Raw genomic sequence first — 16,832 nt, 5'->3', positions numbered from 1 at the left:
AATGTCTTTCCTCTCAAGTGCCCTCATGGCCCAAGGAGAAAGGAAGCTGCCAAGCGACTGGTCCAAGCAGGTCCCATTCTAATGCAGGGTTGACTTGGACTCTCATGAAAGGCCTTGTAGAGGTCCTCTTCACCCCCTCAAGTCTTTGCTGACTTTCTAAGGCTACTTACACTCTGGCTTCTTCTTTGCTTGGCAACGTATAGTGACAGAAATAACACACCCTGACAACAGGAGGGGGACAGAGCAGAAACATAACAGCAGGCCCTGTCCTGCAGGGCCTCGCCAGCTCTAGCCCCAAGGTGTCCAGAGCTCTCCTCCTCCATTCTGCCACTCCACCTGCCTTCTGAGCATCCTATGGCCACAGCTTTGCTGTTTTAATAACAACCTCGTCAGCGAGTGCAGACAGATGGGTCTGCCGGCCACCAGTTGCTTGCAGTCTGGCTGATGTCATGTCTAAACTCAAGGACTCTCTGAATTCCCTGGCCACCACTGCTGCTAAGCAGAAGCTAAAAGCTTCAGAACTAGGTCATTGGGCTTCTATGCAAAAGGCAAGAGCTCAATGACTTCCTGACTCTGGCAAGAAAGGACATGGAGAGCTAAGGACTGAACCTGGGCCCAGAATGCAAGGAGGAAATGACCCTTCTGCCGAAGGCTTGTAGAAGGGGTAAAAGGGGTAGGCTCTTAGGAAACACCATTTCTGACTTCCCACTGCATTTAGGAATCTCCTTGAGAGTTTCCCCTAACAGATAGGGATTCAAGCTGTTACTTGAATACCACAGGGCATGGGTACCTCACTATCTCATGAGTAACAACTCATTCCCACCTTGGACAGCTTCTCATGAATACTTTCTTCCTAAAATCAAGCCCAAGGCAGCTTCCCCAGAGAGTCAACCTACTGGTCCTCGTTCTGCCCTCTGAAGCCATGGAGAGAAGTCTAATCCTTCTTCTGCAATAGAGCCCTTCACATACTTGAAATTAACTTTCTCATCCTTCAAAGGCTCATCTTTGCCAGACTACACAGCCCTACTTCCTCCAACTATTTCTCCTATGCCCTGGCTCTCAGAGCCTTTACCTTCCCAATGACTTTTCTTTGAACATTCTCTAGCTTGTCAGTGCCCTTCTTGATGTGTGATGGCCAGAACTGGAGCCCATAAAGTTCTTTGAGTCTGGGGGCTGAAAGTGACATGTTCCATGAAGCCCTGAGATGCAGTGATTCTTCATGCGAGGTCTGCCTTCATTTGATCCTGCATCACGTACAAAGGTACATCTGAGCAGATGTGTTACAGAGCATGTATAAGCAATCTCGCCCTGCCCATGAAATGAGGCATGGGGACAGAAACTGGTGTCATGAACTCCTACCTTCTTCCAGATTGCTGAAAGAACTCAAAACATTCTGTGGGGCTGCATTGTTGTTTTGCCTTAATCTCATCTCCTCTACTGGCCCCAATTATATTCATGAGAAAGCCTGGCTTCTCATCTCCCCCTATACATAGAAGGTAGAAAAGAAACATGAAGCCTTGAAGGGACTGTGTCTACTTTGGATTTTAAAAGGCCTAGCTCCATGAATGCATGTTAGCATCAACTTTAAATATAATCCCTTAGATATGTGAGTCAATTATTAATACATTTCTAATATGGGGAAAATACAATTTTGGTTTTAAAACCCTCCACAGGCCAAAACATTGTGAATAATCGGACAGTATTCATTGGAACATGTGGACCCTAGCAACATGATGAGGAGATAGAAATGGGGACTCATTCAGGTGCTTGGAAAGTGAGTGACAACACATGCTGGTCCTCTTTTCAGTGCCTATAGCTTCCTTAATGGTGAGGGGGTGAGATCTCCTTTGGATGTATGATCTTAATTTCTCAAGATCTCTGCAACTATCTCAGGTAGAAATCTGGGTATCACTGGGCTTCCCAAAACATGTTCCCTATTCCTAAAAAATTTTCTGATCACTTCAGTTACTGGTGACCAGCTCAAAGTCTGGACCCTAATTCTGAGTTATGGTCTCAGGCCAGAGCCACTGGAGTTGGTGCTTTTGAATACTCATATTTGAGGAGTGCTGGAACTGGCAAGTCTCCAAGTGATCTTCTGTCCAATTACTTCCTAGAGTTATAGATTGGGGAAATTGGTAAGTCTCTCCTTCTCTGAGCTTCAAATCCATTCAATGAGTTGGTAGCAGAAGAGGGTCTGAGACTCAGGACTCCACACTCCCAGGCCAGCATCTGTTGTTGTTCTGATCCTGGACTACCCACCACTAACAGTGTCCTAGGAGCATCTGGTCCGCTCCTAATCCAAACTCTCCCCCATTGGCTTTTCTTCCTTTCTGCAAGAAAGCTCTTGAGTACAAACTAATAAATGTGCTTGTTGAATAGGTGAGATAACAGGAAATGAGCTTAGCCATTCAATTTTAATAGGTTTCAATTCGACTGCTGTGTTTCAAATTGTACTTTGAGCTTGTATCTTCAAGGCATCAAAACAACTGATGGAAAAATAACCTCTTCAGGAAAACACCTGATTGTTTATCTACGTGATGCCAAATGGCTCTGACAGAATCTATGATTCTCAGTCAGGCACTTGTGCTGTCTTTACAACTTATTGCATGAACATGATAAGGTTAGGTTTCAACCAGTCCCGCTCCCCAACTTTCCATATGACCATGAGCTTCAGACTATGTAGCAAGCTTTCAGGAATGATGCTACTTCTGCTTTCTTGCCTTATGCAAGATGAGACCCATCACATGGCTACATGAGATTCCCAATATGTCAGTTCTCCAGAAATGGGACCTACTTGGAAGAGAGTCCTCTCAGTGAGGTTGAGTGAGGCTGCTCAGATGTCATGAATGGAGACTTGCAAGATACTATAGAGAATTAGCTCAGTGGTATGAGATATGCCAATGGCCATCCCATGATGATGATATAGAAATTCCTGAAACGACAGAAATGTGATCTGCCTTCAGTCATGGGAAATGGTAGTGATAAGACACTCCATACACAACAGATCTCAGTCTAGGAAGAAGACCACATCATATGCAAAAACAAAGCAAAAACCGTATTCACATCTGACCCATTTGACACTTGTAAAGACTTAACTCTCAACCTGGGAGTTCCCTTACTAGACCCAACTCATTGAAGAGGGAAAAAGGGGAATTATTTTGAACAAGGGTTTGAATCAAATGGTGAGTAATTGATGAGACAGCCTGTGGAAAAACTGAATCAAGCAATCTTGGTCATGAGTGTGGCATAATTGCAGCAAATGATGGGGCAATTCCTGGACCTCTGAAAGACTGAGCGGAGTGCAAAGGCCCTAGGAGGAATCTGAAAAGACTTTAGTATTTGTAGCATCTTTTGTCTCTTTTAGGACAACTGACTTTTAAAATTTTTTTTTTAAAAGTATATATTTCATCAATGCCTTTTGTCTTTATATCAATCTTTTTTAGGAAAACAAAGACAAATCCCCAAACCTCCCCAAATTGCATTGACTCGTTCCTTAGAACAAAGAAAAGCTTAGCGAATATGCTGGGTGCAGTGACCACATCTGAAATGTGTACACTATTATACCCTTGCTATTCCATCACGAGTAGGGACATGTTCTGTTATCTATTGTCTAGGGTCATCATGGGATTTTCAGGTACTTAGTTTGCATTTAGTCTTATTTTCATTTACATTTTTGAGGTCAGTCAGTCAATGAGCATGCATTAATAAATAAAAGCTAAATATTGGCTAAGCTATTGACCAGGTTAAAACCCTGGGATACAAAGAAAGGAGACAGTCCTTGCTCCCAAGGAGCTCACAGTCTATTGGTTCAGCTTATTTTCACTCTTTCTAAGTTAATTTAAATATTCACATATTTTTTGTGAATTCATTCAATTTATAATTTCTTTCTGCACAATAACATTCCATTATATTTAACACAATATAATAGTTTCTTTGACCATTTCTGAAATGATGAGTACCTGTTTTGTTTCCGGTTTTGTGTTTTTTTAATGAAGAATGTTGTTAGGAATATCTTGACCTTTGTTTGTCATTGACTTTCTTAGGGGTCAAGGCCCAATAGTGAGCTTGCATGGGCCCTTTTCTCACATATTTCCAAATTGATATACAGAACCATTGTAGCAGTTCACAGCTCTCCCATTTGGGTACCTGTCATCTCACGACCCTTCCAATATTGACTATTCCCATTTTGGGGTATAATCTTTGCCAATTTACATGATGTGAGGTAAAATATTGGAGTTGTTTAAATGTATACTTCTCTTATTATTAGTGATTCAGAGCATGTTTTCAAAAGGTCAGTTATAGTTTGCATCTCTTCTTCTGAAAAGTGTTCATATTTTTGCCCACTTATCTATTGAGGGAATTATTCTTGGTAATATATACTTGGGTCCATTTTCTGTATATCTTAGATTTTGGATATTTATTGATGATATCTGATGCCAAAACTTTTACTCATTTTACCCACTTATCTTCATTGACCTTATTCATGCAAAAGCTTTTTAGATTTTTAATACAATTGAAACTGATTGTTTTATTTTTATGTTCTCATAACTCTCTTCTTTGGTTAAGATTTATCTCCCTGACTATACCTGTAAAAGGTATTGAATCTAAATCTGTTATAATTTTTTCTTAAGATGTGACCTTTTATATCCAAGTTATTTACCCATTTTGAGCTTGTTGTAGCATATGATGTAAGATGTTGACCTAGACCCAATTTGTGACAAACTTTTTTCCAGTTATGGCCAGTGTTCTTGTGAAAAAGGAATTCCTTCTCCAGTGTTTCTAGATTTATCAAACACTAGACTTTCAGTTACTTTTGTTTGTTGTTTATCTAATTTATTTCACTGACCAACTTTTCTGTTATTTTAGCCGACACCACACAGTTTTGACGGCTACTATTCTTTGATGTAGTTTGAGATCTAGTAATGCTATGTCCCTTTCATTTGCACTCTCTCATTATTTTCCTTGAGATTCTGAGCCTTTTTCTCCTCTTTCAAGTAAATTTTGTTGCAGCTTTGTGTAGTTCTATAAACTGCACAGTTAGTAATTCAATTGGTATGGCACTAATTCTCTAAATTAATTTAGGAAGTATCATAATTTTTATCGTATTGGCATGGCCCAATCATGAGAATTGGCTATCTAATTATTTGCCACCCTTTATTTCTGTAAGTAGAATGTTAAGGTTGCATTTGTATAAATCTCACTTGCATCTTAGTAGATTAAGTCCTATATATTTTATGGATATTGTCATTATTTTGAATGGAATTTCTTGTACAATTGTTTCTTGCTGGTCTTTCTTATTACTGAAAAGAAATGCTGACAATTTCTGTGGATGTATTTGGTATCCTGCTACTTTATTGCAACTATTAATCATCTAAATTAGTTTCTTTGTTGATTCTCCAAGGTTTTCTAAGTACATCATCATGTCTTCAGCAACTAGAAATAAGTTTGCTTATTGTTTTCTGATTTTTTGTGCCTTTAATTTTGTTTTCTTATTTTTTCTGTGTTTCTGCATTTCTAGAACTACGTCAAAACCTGAGTCAAATAGCTTTACAAGTGAATGCTAATAACCATTTAAAGATCAGTTATTATTTATACTATCATTATTATTCTTAAAATATATAGAGATGATATTTTATGGGAAAAAATACGATTCTGCTATCCAAACCAGGAAAGGACCAAACAGCAGGCTCACTAATGACAAAATTCTGAATAAAATCATTGCAAAAGAAAACACAACAATATAGCCAGAGAATAATTCACTCTGACCGAATTGGATTCATACCAATGATGCAAAAATGGCTCAATATTAGGAAACAATTAGCATAATTAGCCATATGAATAACTCAAAATCTAATTATTTTCTAATTTTTTAATAATTTTAATAATTTTTAATAATTTCTAATCATTTTAATGGATGCAGGGGAAAGCCATTGACAAATATAGTACCAATTTCTGTGAAGAACCCTAAAAACATAAGCATGGGAAGGCATCTTTTCAACATGACCATATATAAGTGTGTGTGTGTGTGTGTGTGTGTGTGTGTGTGTGTGTGTGTATTTAAAATCAAGAGTTAGCCACAAGGTAGAAGGTACATTCCATCATTGCTCTTTGGAAGTCCTGATAAGTCACAGCTTTGGGCAGGTTTTGAGGTCTTTCAAAATTGTTTCCCCCTCACCTTATTGTGGTGGTCTTGCTAAAGTTGTTGAGATCATAGGCTGAACCCAGGAGACAGATTATAAAGGGATGGGAGGAGGGTCCCCAAGCACAAGTTGGAAATAAGGGTGGCTCCAGGAAGCCCTTGCAATTGAGTCTCCTCTCCCCTTTTCTCTCACACCTTCCAGCTGCCTACTTCCTCCATGGAGCACATTCTTTCCGTTTTCTTCTTCAAGTAATTACTGATCTCACTGCATTGAAAGAACTTTCCTTGTTTATTGGGATGATGAAGGGAGACCCTTTGCCCTAAGTTACCTCTCTTCACCATCTTCCCAGGATTCCCACAACCATCCATTAGACATCTACTATATGCCAGGCATCATTTTAGATTCTAGAGATATAGAAACAAAATGAATTAAAATCATATTGGTGTTTGGATCTAAATCATATTGGATTTAGAACAAACAGCCTTTGAGGTCTTATTTTACAATTGAAAAAACTGAGACTAGAGAGGTTAAATGAATTGTCTAAAGTCACTGTCATTCTCTAGAAAGTCACACACTCTCTAGATATGTGAGCTTTGTGTTGGAGTAGGATTTGAACTCAGTTCTTCCTGACTTCAAGTCCAGTATTCTATCCACTATCCCAAGCTGCTCAGGGACTTCACAGTCTACTAAAGGAACCTGTGTTCAGGTGCATGAAACTGAGACCCAGAGATGGGGAGATACTTGTTCAAAGTCGCACAGGTAGAACTAGGGTTTGAACTCAGGTCTTCTGACTTCAGATATAGCAAGATTTCCACTGCCCCAAGGGTGGCCACCTCAATTTTTTTTTCAGCAAAAACTTAGTTCTGGGTTGAGTCTAATATGAGAATAATGCAGATCACTGCCATTTTTCGTTTATCATAGTGTCTCTGAGAGATTATTCTCTCCCCAGCTCATGGGATTGTCCAAGACTCAGACTCTTCTTTCCTAGGTTCTTGGCACATACTGCCCTCCTGGCTCTTTCCTTGTTTATGTAATAAACAAGAGGGGAAAATGGAGTTCATGATATCAGGTGCAGATTTGTCTCATAAAATACAGCAGTCATTTAGGTTTAAAAATTGCAATAGGAGGAGCTTTCCTCAACATGGTGAAGAATAGATTTAAAACCACAAGCTAATATCTTATACGATGGAGAAATTTGAAATGAAAAGCATTCCCATTAAATAATAGGGATATTCACCCTTGCATCTACTGTTTACAAGAATTTAAAAATCATGTATGTTATATATATGGGGGGCAGAGAATGAGAGAAAGAGAAAAGGAGAGAGGTGGAGAGAGAAGAGAGGGGAAGAGAGAAAAGGAAGGAGGGAGGAAGAAGGAGAGAGGGGGAAAGATAAATGGAGGAGGGAGAGAGGAGAGAGGGAGAGAGAGAGACTACTATATATGGAATATTATTCTCTACCTGCATGATTTGTATGTTGAGTATGTCAGAAATGCTGGAGATGAAATTGGTCACCGGGCTCAATTAGCATTTCATACATATGCAAGACAAGATGCATTCTATGTGGCAGGGAGACAGTAAATGCAGCCCAGAGTCCACTCACTAATAGGGAAATACCACTTCATGCCACTGGCTTTCCATGCCTCCTCCTTCCTCTGCTCTTTCCCAAGACCCCCTTCTCCTCCAGTCTTGCCAAGGACTACTTAAAAAGCAGCCTACTCATGCTCCTCTTCACTCCTAGCCAAGCCAGACTCCTCTAGTATCTAAAGATCATATGTATAGAGATAAAGGAGATAAAGACAAAGACTAAGAGAGAAGGTGAGGCCCTCTTTCAATCTCCCTCTCTGTCACTCCTATTCCTCCCCATCCCATACACCCACAGACAAATGAACAAGAAATAGGATCATAGAATTTCAAGCTGAAAAGGCCTAACCTCCTGATTGTACAAGAGAAGAAATTTGAGGCTCAGAAGTTTAATCATTTGCCCAGGTTCACAGAGGTAGTAAGGAGCAGAGGAAGGATTGGCATTCAGTGCTCCTTTTAGACTCCAGTGTCTTCAGTGATGGAATGAGGTGGATGGGAAAACCCTTAAGAGAGGGGTAGCTGAGCAAATGGTGTGGCATAGCCACTAAGAAAGCTCAGGCAGTCTCAGGCTACCTGAAGAAAGCTGAAAGTCTAGTGATGGGTATGGGGCACCACCATTTGGGAAGGCTATTGGAGCATATACAGAGGAGGGTGATACCTTTGTCTCTTTCCTCCAGACTGTCTCAATTGGTGATCTCTTTGGCTACCATAGATTTAATTATTGTTTTTATGCTGATGATTCCCACGTCTACTTATGCAGCCCTGCCTTCCCTCCTGACCGTCATTTCCATCTTGCCAAGTGCCTATTGGACATCTCCAACTGGATGTTCTCTAAGCATCTCATGTGGAATATGTCCAAAACAGAACTCATTATGAGGATCTGGAAGACCTGGCAGTGTTCAGCATGAGGGCAGTGTAGCTGTCTTCAAGTATTTGAAGGACAATCATGCAGAGGAGCCATTAGCTGTATTCAACTTGGCCTTAGAGGGTAGAATGAACAGGAGCAGATGAATGTTGTCGAGAGGCAGGTTTAGACTTGATGAAAGGGGAAGGGGACCTCCTTCACATGACAGCTGCTCCCAAATGGAGTAAGTTGCTTTGGAAGGTAGTGGGTCTCCTTACTATGGACATCTTCAAGTCAAGGCTAGGTAGCTTCTTCTCAGAGATGTTGTAAAGGAGATTCCTGAAAGGGGGTATAGGGTGTTGTAGGTCCTCTTGGGTTTCTTCTGGCTCTCAACTCTGGTGATTCTGATCCTAAAGTCTTTGAGAATGTAAAGACATCTGGAGCGAGCTGAACCCCTGAATTCCTCTCTTACATGAGTTATGAACTGCTTCAAAGTGAGGTCCTCCAAGGCCAAGGGCTCAGACAGGAGATGGCACATTACATATCCTGGCCAAGCCTTGTGCCCCCTGATTAGGCCCTTGAGGTCAAGGGTAGACTGATCCTGGAGCTTCCTGCTATACTCAATCTTGGATTGAGGGATAGAACCCAGGTTTCCTGGAAACATCTGGTACTAGGTTTGGAGTCAGGAAAACCTATGCTTACATCCTACCTCAGACACTGATTAGACTGTGACCCTGGTAAAGTCACTTTACCTCTCTATGCTTCAGTTTCCTTACTTGTAAAATGAGGGAATTGACTTCTGAGATCTCTTCCATCTCCAAATCTAGGCTACTATGATCTTCTGTCTACCAATCTGTGCTGTCTGAAGCCAACTCCCTCCTTTTATAGAGGAAGAAACTGAGGCATAGAGAGACGAAGTGTCTTGTCTTAAGTCACAAAAGTGAGTAAATAACAGAGAAGAGACTAGAATCATAGGATTGTAGGCTGTGTCACTAAACAAGACCACAGAGTTTATCCCGAGAAGTTGAAATGACCTTCCTGAGGTGCCAGGCTTAGGAACCAAGCCTCCTGGGCTCCTGTTCAGGACTCTCTACTAGACCACTCTGCCTCCTGGGGTCCCTATGGTGAGGTGTACCCATCTTTCTTCAATGGTCTTCTCGCCTTGTCCCACCTGCTCTGCTGTGCAGGGGAATCAAATGAGCCTTTCCTTCCTTTGTGCTAGGAATACACCATCGACATCTTCTTTGCTCAGAGCTGGTATGACCGCCGCCTCCGCTTCAACAGCACCCTGAAAGCCCTAACTCTAAACAGCAACATGGTAAGCCGCATCTGGATTCCTGATACCTTTTTCCGGAACTCCAAGAGAGCTGACTCACACTGGATCACCACCCCCAATCAATTGCTGCGCATCTGGAATGATGGGAAGGTTCTCTACACCCTTAGGTACGTGGAGTATTGGAGGATTTGGGGACTGGGACTTGCCAGCAGACAACAGTTCAGAGTACTTGGTTTGCCTGCTTGACCTGGCTGACCCCTTTTTATCAATGTGCAGGGAAACCCGGCTTTGGCATTCTTTCCTAGAGGGTGTGGGGCCAAGGAGCTGGCCAACCTGGGGTCATAACCCCAAGGGTAGACTCTAGCTCTGGTGATGGTCGGAGAGGGCCCCAGAAGTATGGAGTGAGGGAAATAATAGGATCTGGGGTCAGAAGGAATGTTAGAGACATCTAGTTCAATCATCTCCCATTATAGGGGAGGAAATGGATGCCTAGACAAGGGAAACGAATCACTTGCCTACACTTACCCAGGTGACCTTACACAGGTAGTAAGTGGTCAAACCTGGATATGGAGCCTGTTCCTCTGCCTCCTAAGCCATCATGTGGCTGATAAGGGGCACTGGGGATTGCTGAGGCTAGAAGCCTCTGAGTCCATGTTACTGTGGTGCTGGCTAACGGGAGGGATGAGGCCTTGGCCTCACAAGGCATCTCTGTCTCCAGGCTGACCATAGAGGCTGAATGTCTCCTCCAGCTTCAGAACTTCCCAATGGATACCCATTCCTGTCCTCTCATCTTCTCCAGCTGTAAGTATCTGCTGTGGAGGAGCCCAGATCCTCTCTCACCTAGCTTGGCTCCCCTTCCCTCTTACTGATTCCTGGGTTACTGGGGCTGAGAGCTTTCCCATTGGTTAGAATTCCCATTGAGTCATTCTGTTAGCACCAACCTCCTCCCCATGTGCCCAGCACAGTATGGGAGTTCTTCCCAAGCCCTTTGGCATTTTATCACATAAACTGAAGCAGACTTCAATGGAGGAAGAGCAGCAATGCCCCTCCCCCCAAGTGATCCTATCTGTCTCAGCTACTAGGGGCACGTGCCTCTACAGACCCAGTTACCAAAGTAGTGGTGGTAAGGCGGTGGCCGTGAGGTGGGGGAGGGGGGATACCAGAGGTGAGATATGCTCACTTGCAAGGCCAGAGATCCCATGATGATGATGACAGGGTATTTCTTATGCCTTCACTGATTTTCTAATGAATCCTGTTTCACATCCAGCAATCAATCTCTGTATTTGATACCCATCACTTTAGGCCTATCAGACTCAAACTTCAGAGATAGATGGTAGAGAGAACTGAACAGCTAGAGACAGGCAACAAATATTGCTTGGGTACCTACTCAGTTGTTAGGCCCTGTGGAGCTTCTTAGATGAGAAAGATATGCTATCTGCACTTGGGGAATGGGTGTTTAGCTGAGAAGATATTAATGCATAGGAAAAATTGAATAAACACAAAATGAGAGAGGGGAGGGGGGAACATCAGACAGAGCTGGATATGACCTTAGAGGTCATCTAGTCCAACTCTCCCATTTTACAGAGGGGGAAGCAAATGCCTACAGAAGTTCAGCTACTTGTCCAAGGTCCCATAGGTGGTAAGTGGCACTGTCAATATTCAAACCCAGGTCCTTGGCCTCCACATTAGGCACTCTCACATACTAAAAGAGGTACTGGGGAGCAGTGTATGCTGAGTGCCCAGGGAATGGTACAGCTAGTGAATATGGGAGGAGCTAGAGGGAGGGTAAGAACACTGGAGTCTGGCTGAGGGGGGCTTCATGGATGGGCTGAAACTTCTCCATTTGGTTGAAAAGGATGGCTTGAAAAATGACCAGCCCAGTGAGGTTTCCAGATGCCCAGTTTAGAAGTGGTAGTGGGGGAGTTGGGAATAGGCTACTATGTCTTTTTCCAAATTGGCTGTTACCCAGTGATAAGGGTACCTGTAGTATTCACTTCCATGAAAAGCCTGGGTCTGGGCTTGGGACCAATCCAATCTGTTTAGAGGGAGAGGAGAGGAGAAATGGCAGTACTCCAACACTGAGCCCTTGGGGATTGATCAGGATCACAGCTTTCACAGCAGGTTGGCCTTTTGTGAGGTCAGGACCTAGGAAAGGAATAGCCAAACTTGGCTGCATCCTGAAGCTGTGGTAGTGATCCTACACACACACACACACACACACACACACACACACACACACACACACACACACACACACAGTCCAGAGTTCCTCTGGGGTGTTTGGTTTGAAAGTTACCAAAAGGAAAGCATAGTGAGTCTGAGAGTGACCAAGAGAGCCCACCAGCAGTGGGATAAGAGAGGGTAAATCCCAATGACAGACAGAAGTCCTGGGCTACCTATTGAATTTTGAAGGATAACTTGAATTTTACTGGGCTCAGCTGTTCCACTTCATGCTTGGTAAAATGATCTTAAAAATCCCACTTCCAAGTTGGGGGGTGGGGGAGTAGTGCCCTAATTTTAAGCCAAAAGAGTTGTGGAATCATGCAAAAGGCAATGATGTGGAGTTAGAGGCCCTCACTTCAAGTCCTAACTCAACCCCAGGGTCAGAGGGCAAGTAAGTGGCAGTCACTTAGCCATGTGGGCTTTGGTTTCCTTTTCTATAAAATGGGGTCTGGGCTCCTTGCACGTACCATAAAATGCTCTAGAAGCAGAGGCAAGCACCATGACTTATTCTCAAGACAATGCCAGAAAATCTCTAGGATGTTTGGAAAATGGAGGGTCTCTCCTGGGCCACGTCCAGTGTCTCAAATATACATGACAGCTCTAACTTGGGTCACTAGACCACAGAGGGCCAGACAACTTAGCAGTCTCCATTCAAGAAAGCCTCTCAGGGGTATGGCCTTAGCCTCTCTCTGGGCTCTCCCATTTTCCAGATGGTTATCCTGCTGAAGAGATTGTTTACCGTTGGAGGCGCTACTCGATTGAAGTATCTGACCAGCGTTCCTGGAGGCTCTACCAGTTTGACTTTACAGGACTGAGGAACACATCTGAAGTCCTCCGGACTGGTGCTGGTAAGGCCATTTTGTAGATTAAAGTACAGTTGATAGTGGAGAGAAACAAGGGCAAGTCAGGGCTAAAAGAGAGCCAAGAGAGGTCACAGCTGGAGAGCGGGGGACAGGGGAGCCCCAAAAGTGAATTGAAAGGCCTCATAGTAAAAAACACTTTGATTAAATGAGCATGGGGGTGGAGAAGGGCAGTATGGGGCACAGTATGACCTTGAAACAGGACACTGAGGACAGAGCAGATTGTCTTCTATCAGTATCTCTACATAGATGACTCCCAAGTCTTTAGTAGATATCCAACTCTAATTTCCCTCTTGAACTTCCATCCTATATTACCAACTAATTGCCTACTGGTCATCTCTACCCAAAATAGGCACATCCTTCAAGCATCTTAAACTCAGCATTGAATTCATTATCTTTTCCTGTAAACTCATCCCTCCCCCCAAATTTCCTTTTTCTGTTAAGGGCTCCACCATCTTCCCAGTCACCTAGGTATGCAACTTGGGAGTCATACTTGATGCTTTCTTCCCCTTCAATCTCCATATTCAATCAGTTGCCACGTCTTATCAATCCTACCTGCACATCGGCTTCCATATCTATTCCCTTTTCTATACTCACACAGGCTCTAGTTCAGTCCTAATCACCTTCTCGATTTCATAATTAGAATAGTTTCCTAATTAGTCTCCCTATCTCCCATCTATTCTCTCTTCAATACATCCTGCATATAGTTGTCAAATTGATACCCCCAAAACATATCTGACCATGTCACTCCACTATTCAAGAGTCATTAGTGACTCTCTATTGCCTCTTGGAGAAAATTAAAAATCTCATATCTTGAGATTTAACATCCTCCACAATTTTACTCCTACCCCACTTTTCCAGACTTATTTCAAATTACTCCCCTTCATTCATTTTCCACTCTAGGCCAACTGGCCAGCTACTTGTTTCCCATACATAACATTCTATTTCCTGCCTCTGTGTGTTTGCACAAGTAGTCCCCCATGTCTCAAATGCATGTCTCTTCAGCTCTCACTGGCATAATTCCTAGTTTTCTTTTAGATCATAGCTCAGGTGCTCATTAGCACTCTCTACCTCTTGGAATAACTTTGTTATATGTTCTATATTAACTCAATTATGAACACGAGGTGCCCTTCTAGTAAAATAGAAACTACTCAAGGGCAGGTCCTATTTCCTTTATGTTTTTGTACCCTCTGAGCCAGCACAATGCTTCACACATAGTAGATATTCGATAAATATTTGTTGAACTGAATTGAATTCAAAGTGACTCAGAGTCATAAGAGAAAAACATTCCTAGCCCTCAAGAAGCTTTCATTCTACTGAGGATGAAAATAATAACAACCTCACTCTTTTATTAGTGAATATCAAATGTTATCTCTTCTGAGCTTCTTGGCAGCCCCAGGAAGGAGAAAGGGCAATGTTCATATAGATTAGGGAAGCAATAGTTGGAAAAGCTTTGCCCAAGTCACTGGGGTTTGCCCTCTAGCAAGTGGCTGAGTTAGAATAAGCAGACAGGTTCTCCACTCAGTCTAGTGATAGAGGATAAGGTTGCCCTAGAATCATCTGAAAGTGATGTTAAATAGTGAGATTGCTGATTCATATAGAAGCCCCACAAGGTCAGTTGGAGCAGACCTAATCCCTCAACTCGACTATATATTTCACCAGAACCAAAGGTTTCAGCAAGACCCAGCTTGAGCATGTTTTTCTCTGACCTTGACTCTCAAACCACCTAATTAACTCCTAGACAGATCGATTAACAGGTGCGATTGTGTGAATGCGAGTCCCAGTCAAAGAAGTGGCCAGGTCAGCTCCTTGGGAAGGCTTCTGTCTTAGAAAATATGGAGCCCTGGGCTTTTTCAGACATGGGATGAGCTGGGACTACTAGCAAAGGATCTGTGCAGTGGGCAGTGACCAGGGTCACAGACACCTGCCCATTGAACTTCCTCAACTCTGATGAAATCTCCATTGGACTGGGTAAAGTTGAATGCTCTACAGCCAAAAAAAGGAAACCCATTCCCCCTTTTCTTCAACACAGTGCAGGAAAGGAGAATCCTGGGTTCCTAGGTCTGTACTCCCAGGTGGGAGTACTCTTATTATGGGGCTTGAAGTTAAGATCATGAGTGAACCCTGGTATCTCTGTGGGTTGATCCCCAAGGCCGAACTCCAAGTCTGATTCTACTAAGACAAATAGTGTTTTCAGGGGCAGATGGATGGTTTAAGAAAAGCCAGTGTAAATAACATGGGTGATGATGCACGGTGATGGGAGTGGGGAGGAACAGTAAAAAAAAGCCACCACGACTGGACCATGGAGTGTGTGGTAAGGACTAGAGTGTAATAAGTCTGGAAAGATAGAATGGGAAAAAGTTAAGAACTTTAAATGCCAAACAAATGAGATTCTATTTGATCCTAGAGGTAACAGTGAGCCACTGCAGTTTATTGAGCAGGGGAGAGATAATCTGACCACATTAGGAAGATTACTCTGGAAGCCATGTAAAGGATGGATTGAAGGGGGATCAGGAGAGACTTGAGGCAGAGAGACAAAGTAGGAGGCTCTTATAATATGACATGAATTAGGGTGACGGCAATGTGAATGGAGAGAAGGGGTTGTCAAAGAGAGATATAATGATGGAAACAAAAATTAACTGATTAGATAGTGGGGTAAGTTAGTATGAGGAGTCAAGAATGACAATAAGATTGTAACTTAGGTGACTGGAAGGATGGTGGGCTCTAGATAAAGGAAATGACTTACCCTAGGTTACAGAGTAGCAGAATAGGTTTAGAAATCCAGGTATTCTAACTCCGAGTCTAATGCTCCTTACACTGCACCACTCTGGGGGAAAACACTGGCCAAAGAAGGCAAAGATACGAGGAAATCTACCATGAGCAGCAGCCAAGTCTATGTTCAGTGTCTGCTAAAAGTCTTAAGGTTGCTTTCTTATTCCAAATTGTAGCCAACGAGCTATGGACCCCAAGCTTTCAGTCAGAACCTTAGTCTGGTAATAAAGCTTAATATGCTACACATCAGCTCCCAGGAAGCCAGACCAGTAAGGTTTCCTGCTGTAAAAGTCACCATTTATGACTTATTCATAGCCACTTGGCCTTTCTGGCCACCCAGGAAGCATTGAGTATAAGTACTGAGTTGGCTTCCTTCCCCAGTGGCCAAAGAAGGATTTCCATCTCTCACCTTTTCTTAGCAAAGGGAAAAAAAAAATTCCTCTCTGGCCCCAGAAGAAACTAAGTATAAATAGAAAAGATCGATGGGGTAATAAATCTATCTGTAGCAAGAAAATATTAACTTGGCAAAGAAACAGTCCTAAATCGATGAGTCACTACCTGTGAGAAGATTGCAGTTAAGTTGGGATATGTTAAATTGCATGAACCTCTCACTGAGAGATGAGAACCTGTGAAATGAGAGCAGCTAAGTTGGTCTTGGAGCATGGAAGAACTACCTCAGAGGCTGCAAATGGAAAGGGAGTATTGGAAACCTGGAGTCCCAAGGACCTCAAACCATAGGCACTGCAAACCAGACTGTCCATAACCCAGAGAGAAGACAACCAGAAGAGCTCAGCTGGTACCCCTGAGCCACGATCCTCAGACATCGCTTTTTATCCCAAAGCAAGTTGGGCTACCAGGGCATGTGGTCAAAAGAACAGTCTTAACCTTGGTTCTGGGAAAATTTGAGGAGTCTTTCTATGCCCATCCTGGCAACAGTTGGAAGATAGTGATGCCTGATGAAAAGTCCTAGAATCATAGAATTTTAGTGTTGGAAAGGACCCCAATAGCCACCCCTGAAGTTGAATGAATTTGGTTATTTTCTCTCCTTCATAGAAGATTGATAGTACACAGACAATTGGAAATCCTTTGAGAGGAACAAATCCAGACTCTGAGGCAGAATACTGCCTTCTCTAGA

The 16,832-nt window shown here is 42.7% G+C and overlaps 1 protein-coding gene across 1 annotated transcript in view; it reads left to right on the top strand.

The window, feature by feature from the left end:
- LOC140516204 (gamma-aminobutyric acid receptor subunit gamma-4-like) overlaps positions 1–16,832 on the top strand; it is a 63,224-nt gene that overhangs the window by 34,516 nt on the left and 11,876 nt on the right. Inside the window, exons 5-7 of the mRNA XM_072627227.1 lie at positions 9,789–10,009; positions 10,561–10,643; positions 12,776–12,913. Coding sequence (XP_072483328.1) covers positions 9,789–10,009; positions 10,561–10,643; positions 12,776–12,913 — 442 coding nt within the window. The remainder of the gene's footprint in view (positions 1–9,788; positions 10,010–10,560; positions 10,644–12,775; positions 12,914–16,832) is intronic.

Source organism: Notamacropus eugenii, chromosome X (assembly GCF_028372415.1).
Source record: "Notamacropus eugenii isolate mMacEug1 chromosome X, mMacEug1.pri_v2, whole genome shotgun sequence".
Classification (NCBI taxonomy): domain Eukaryota; kingdom Metazoa; phylum Chordata; class Mammalia; order Diprotodontia; family Macropodidae; genus Notamacropus; species Notamacropus eugenii.
The sequence above is the reverse complement of the archived record's forward strand: the minus strand, read 5'-3'. Positions and strand labels throughout refer to the sequence as shown.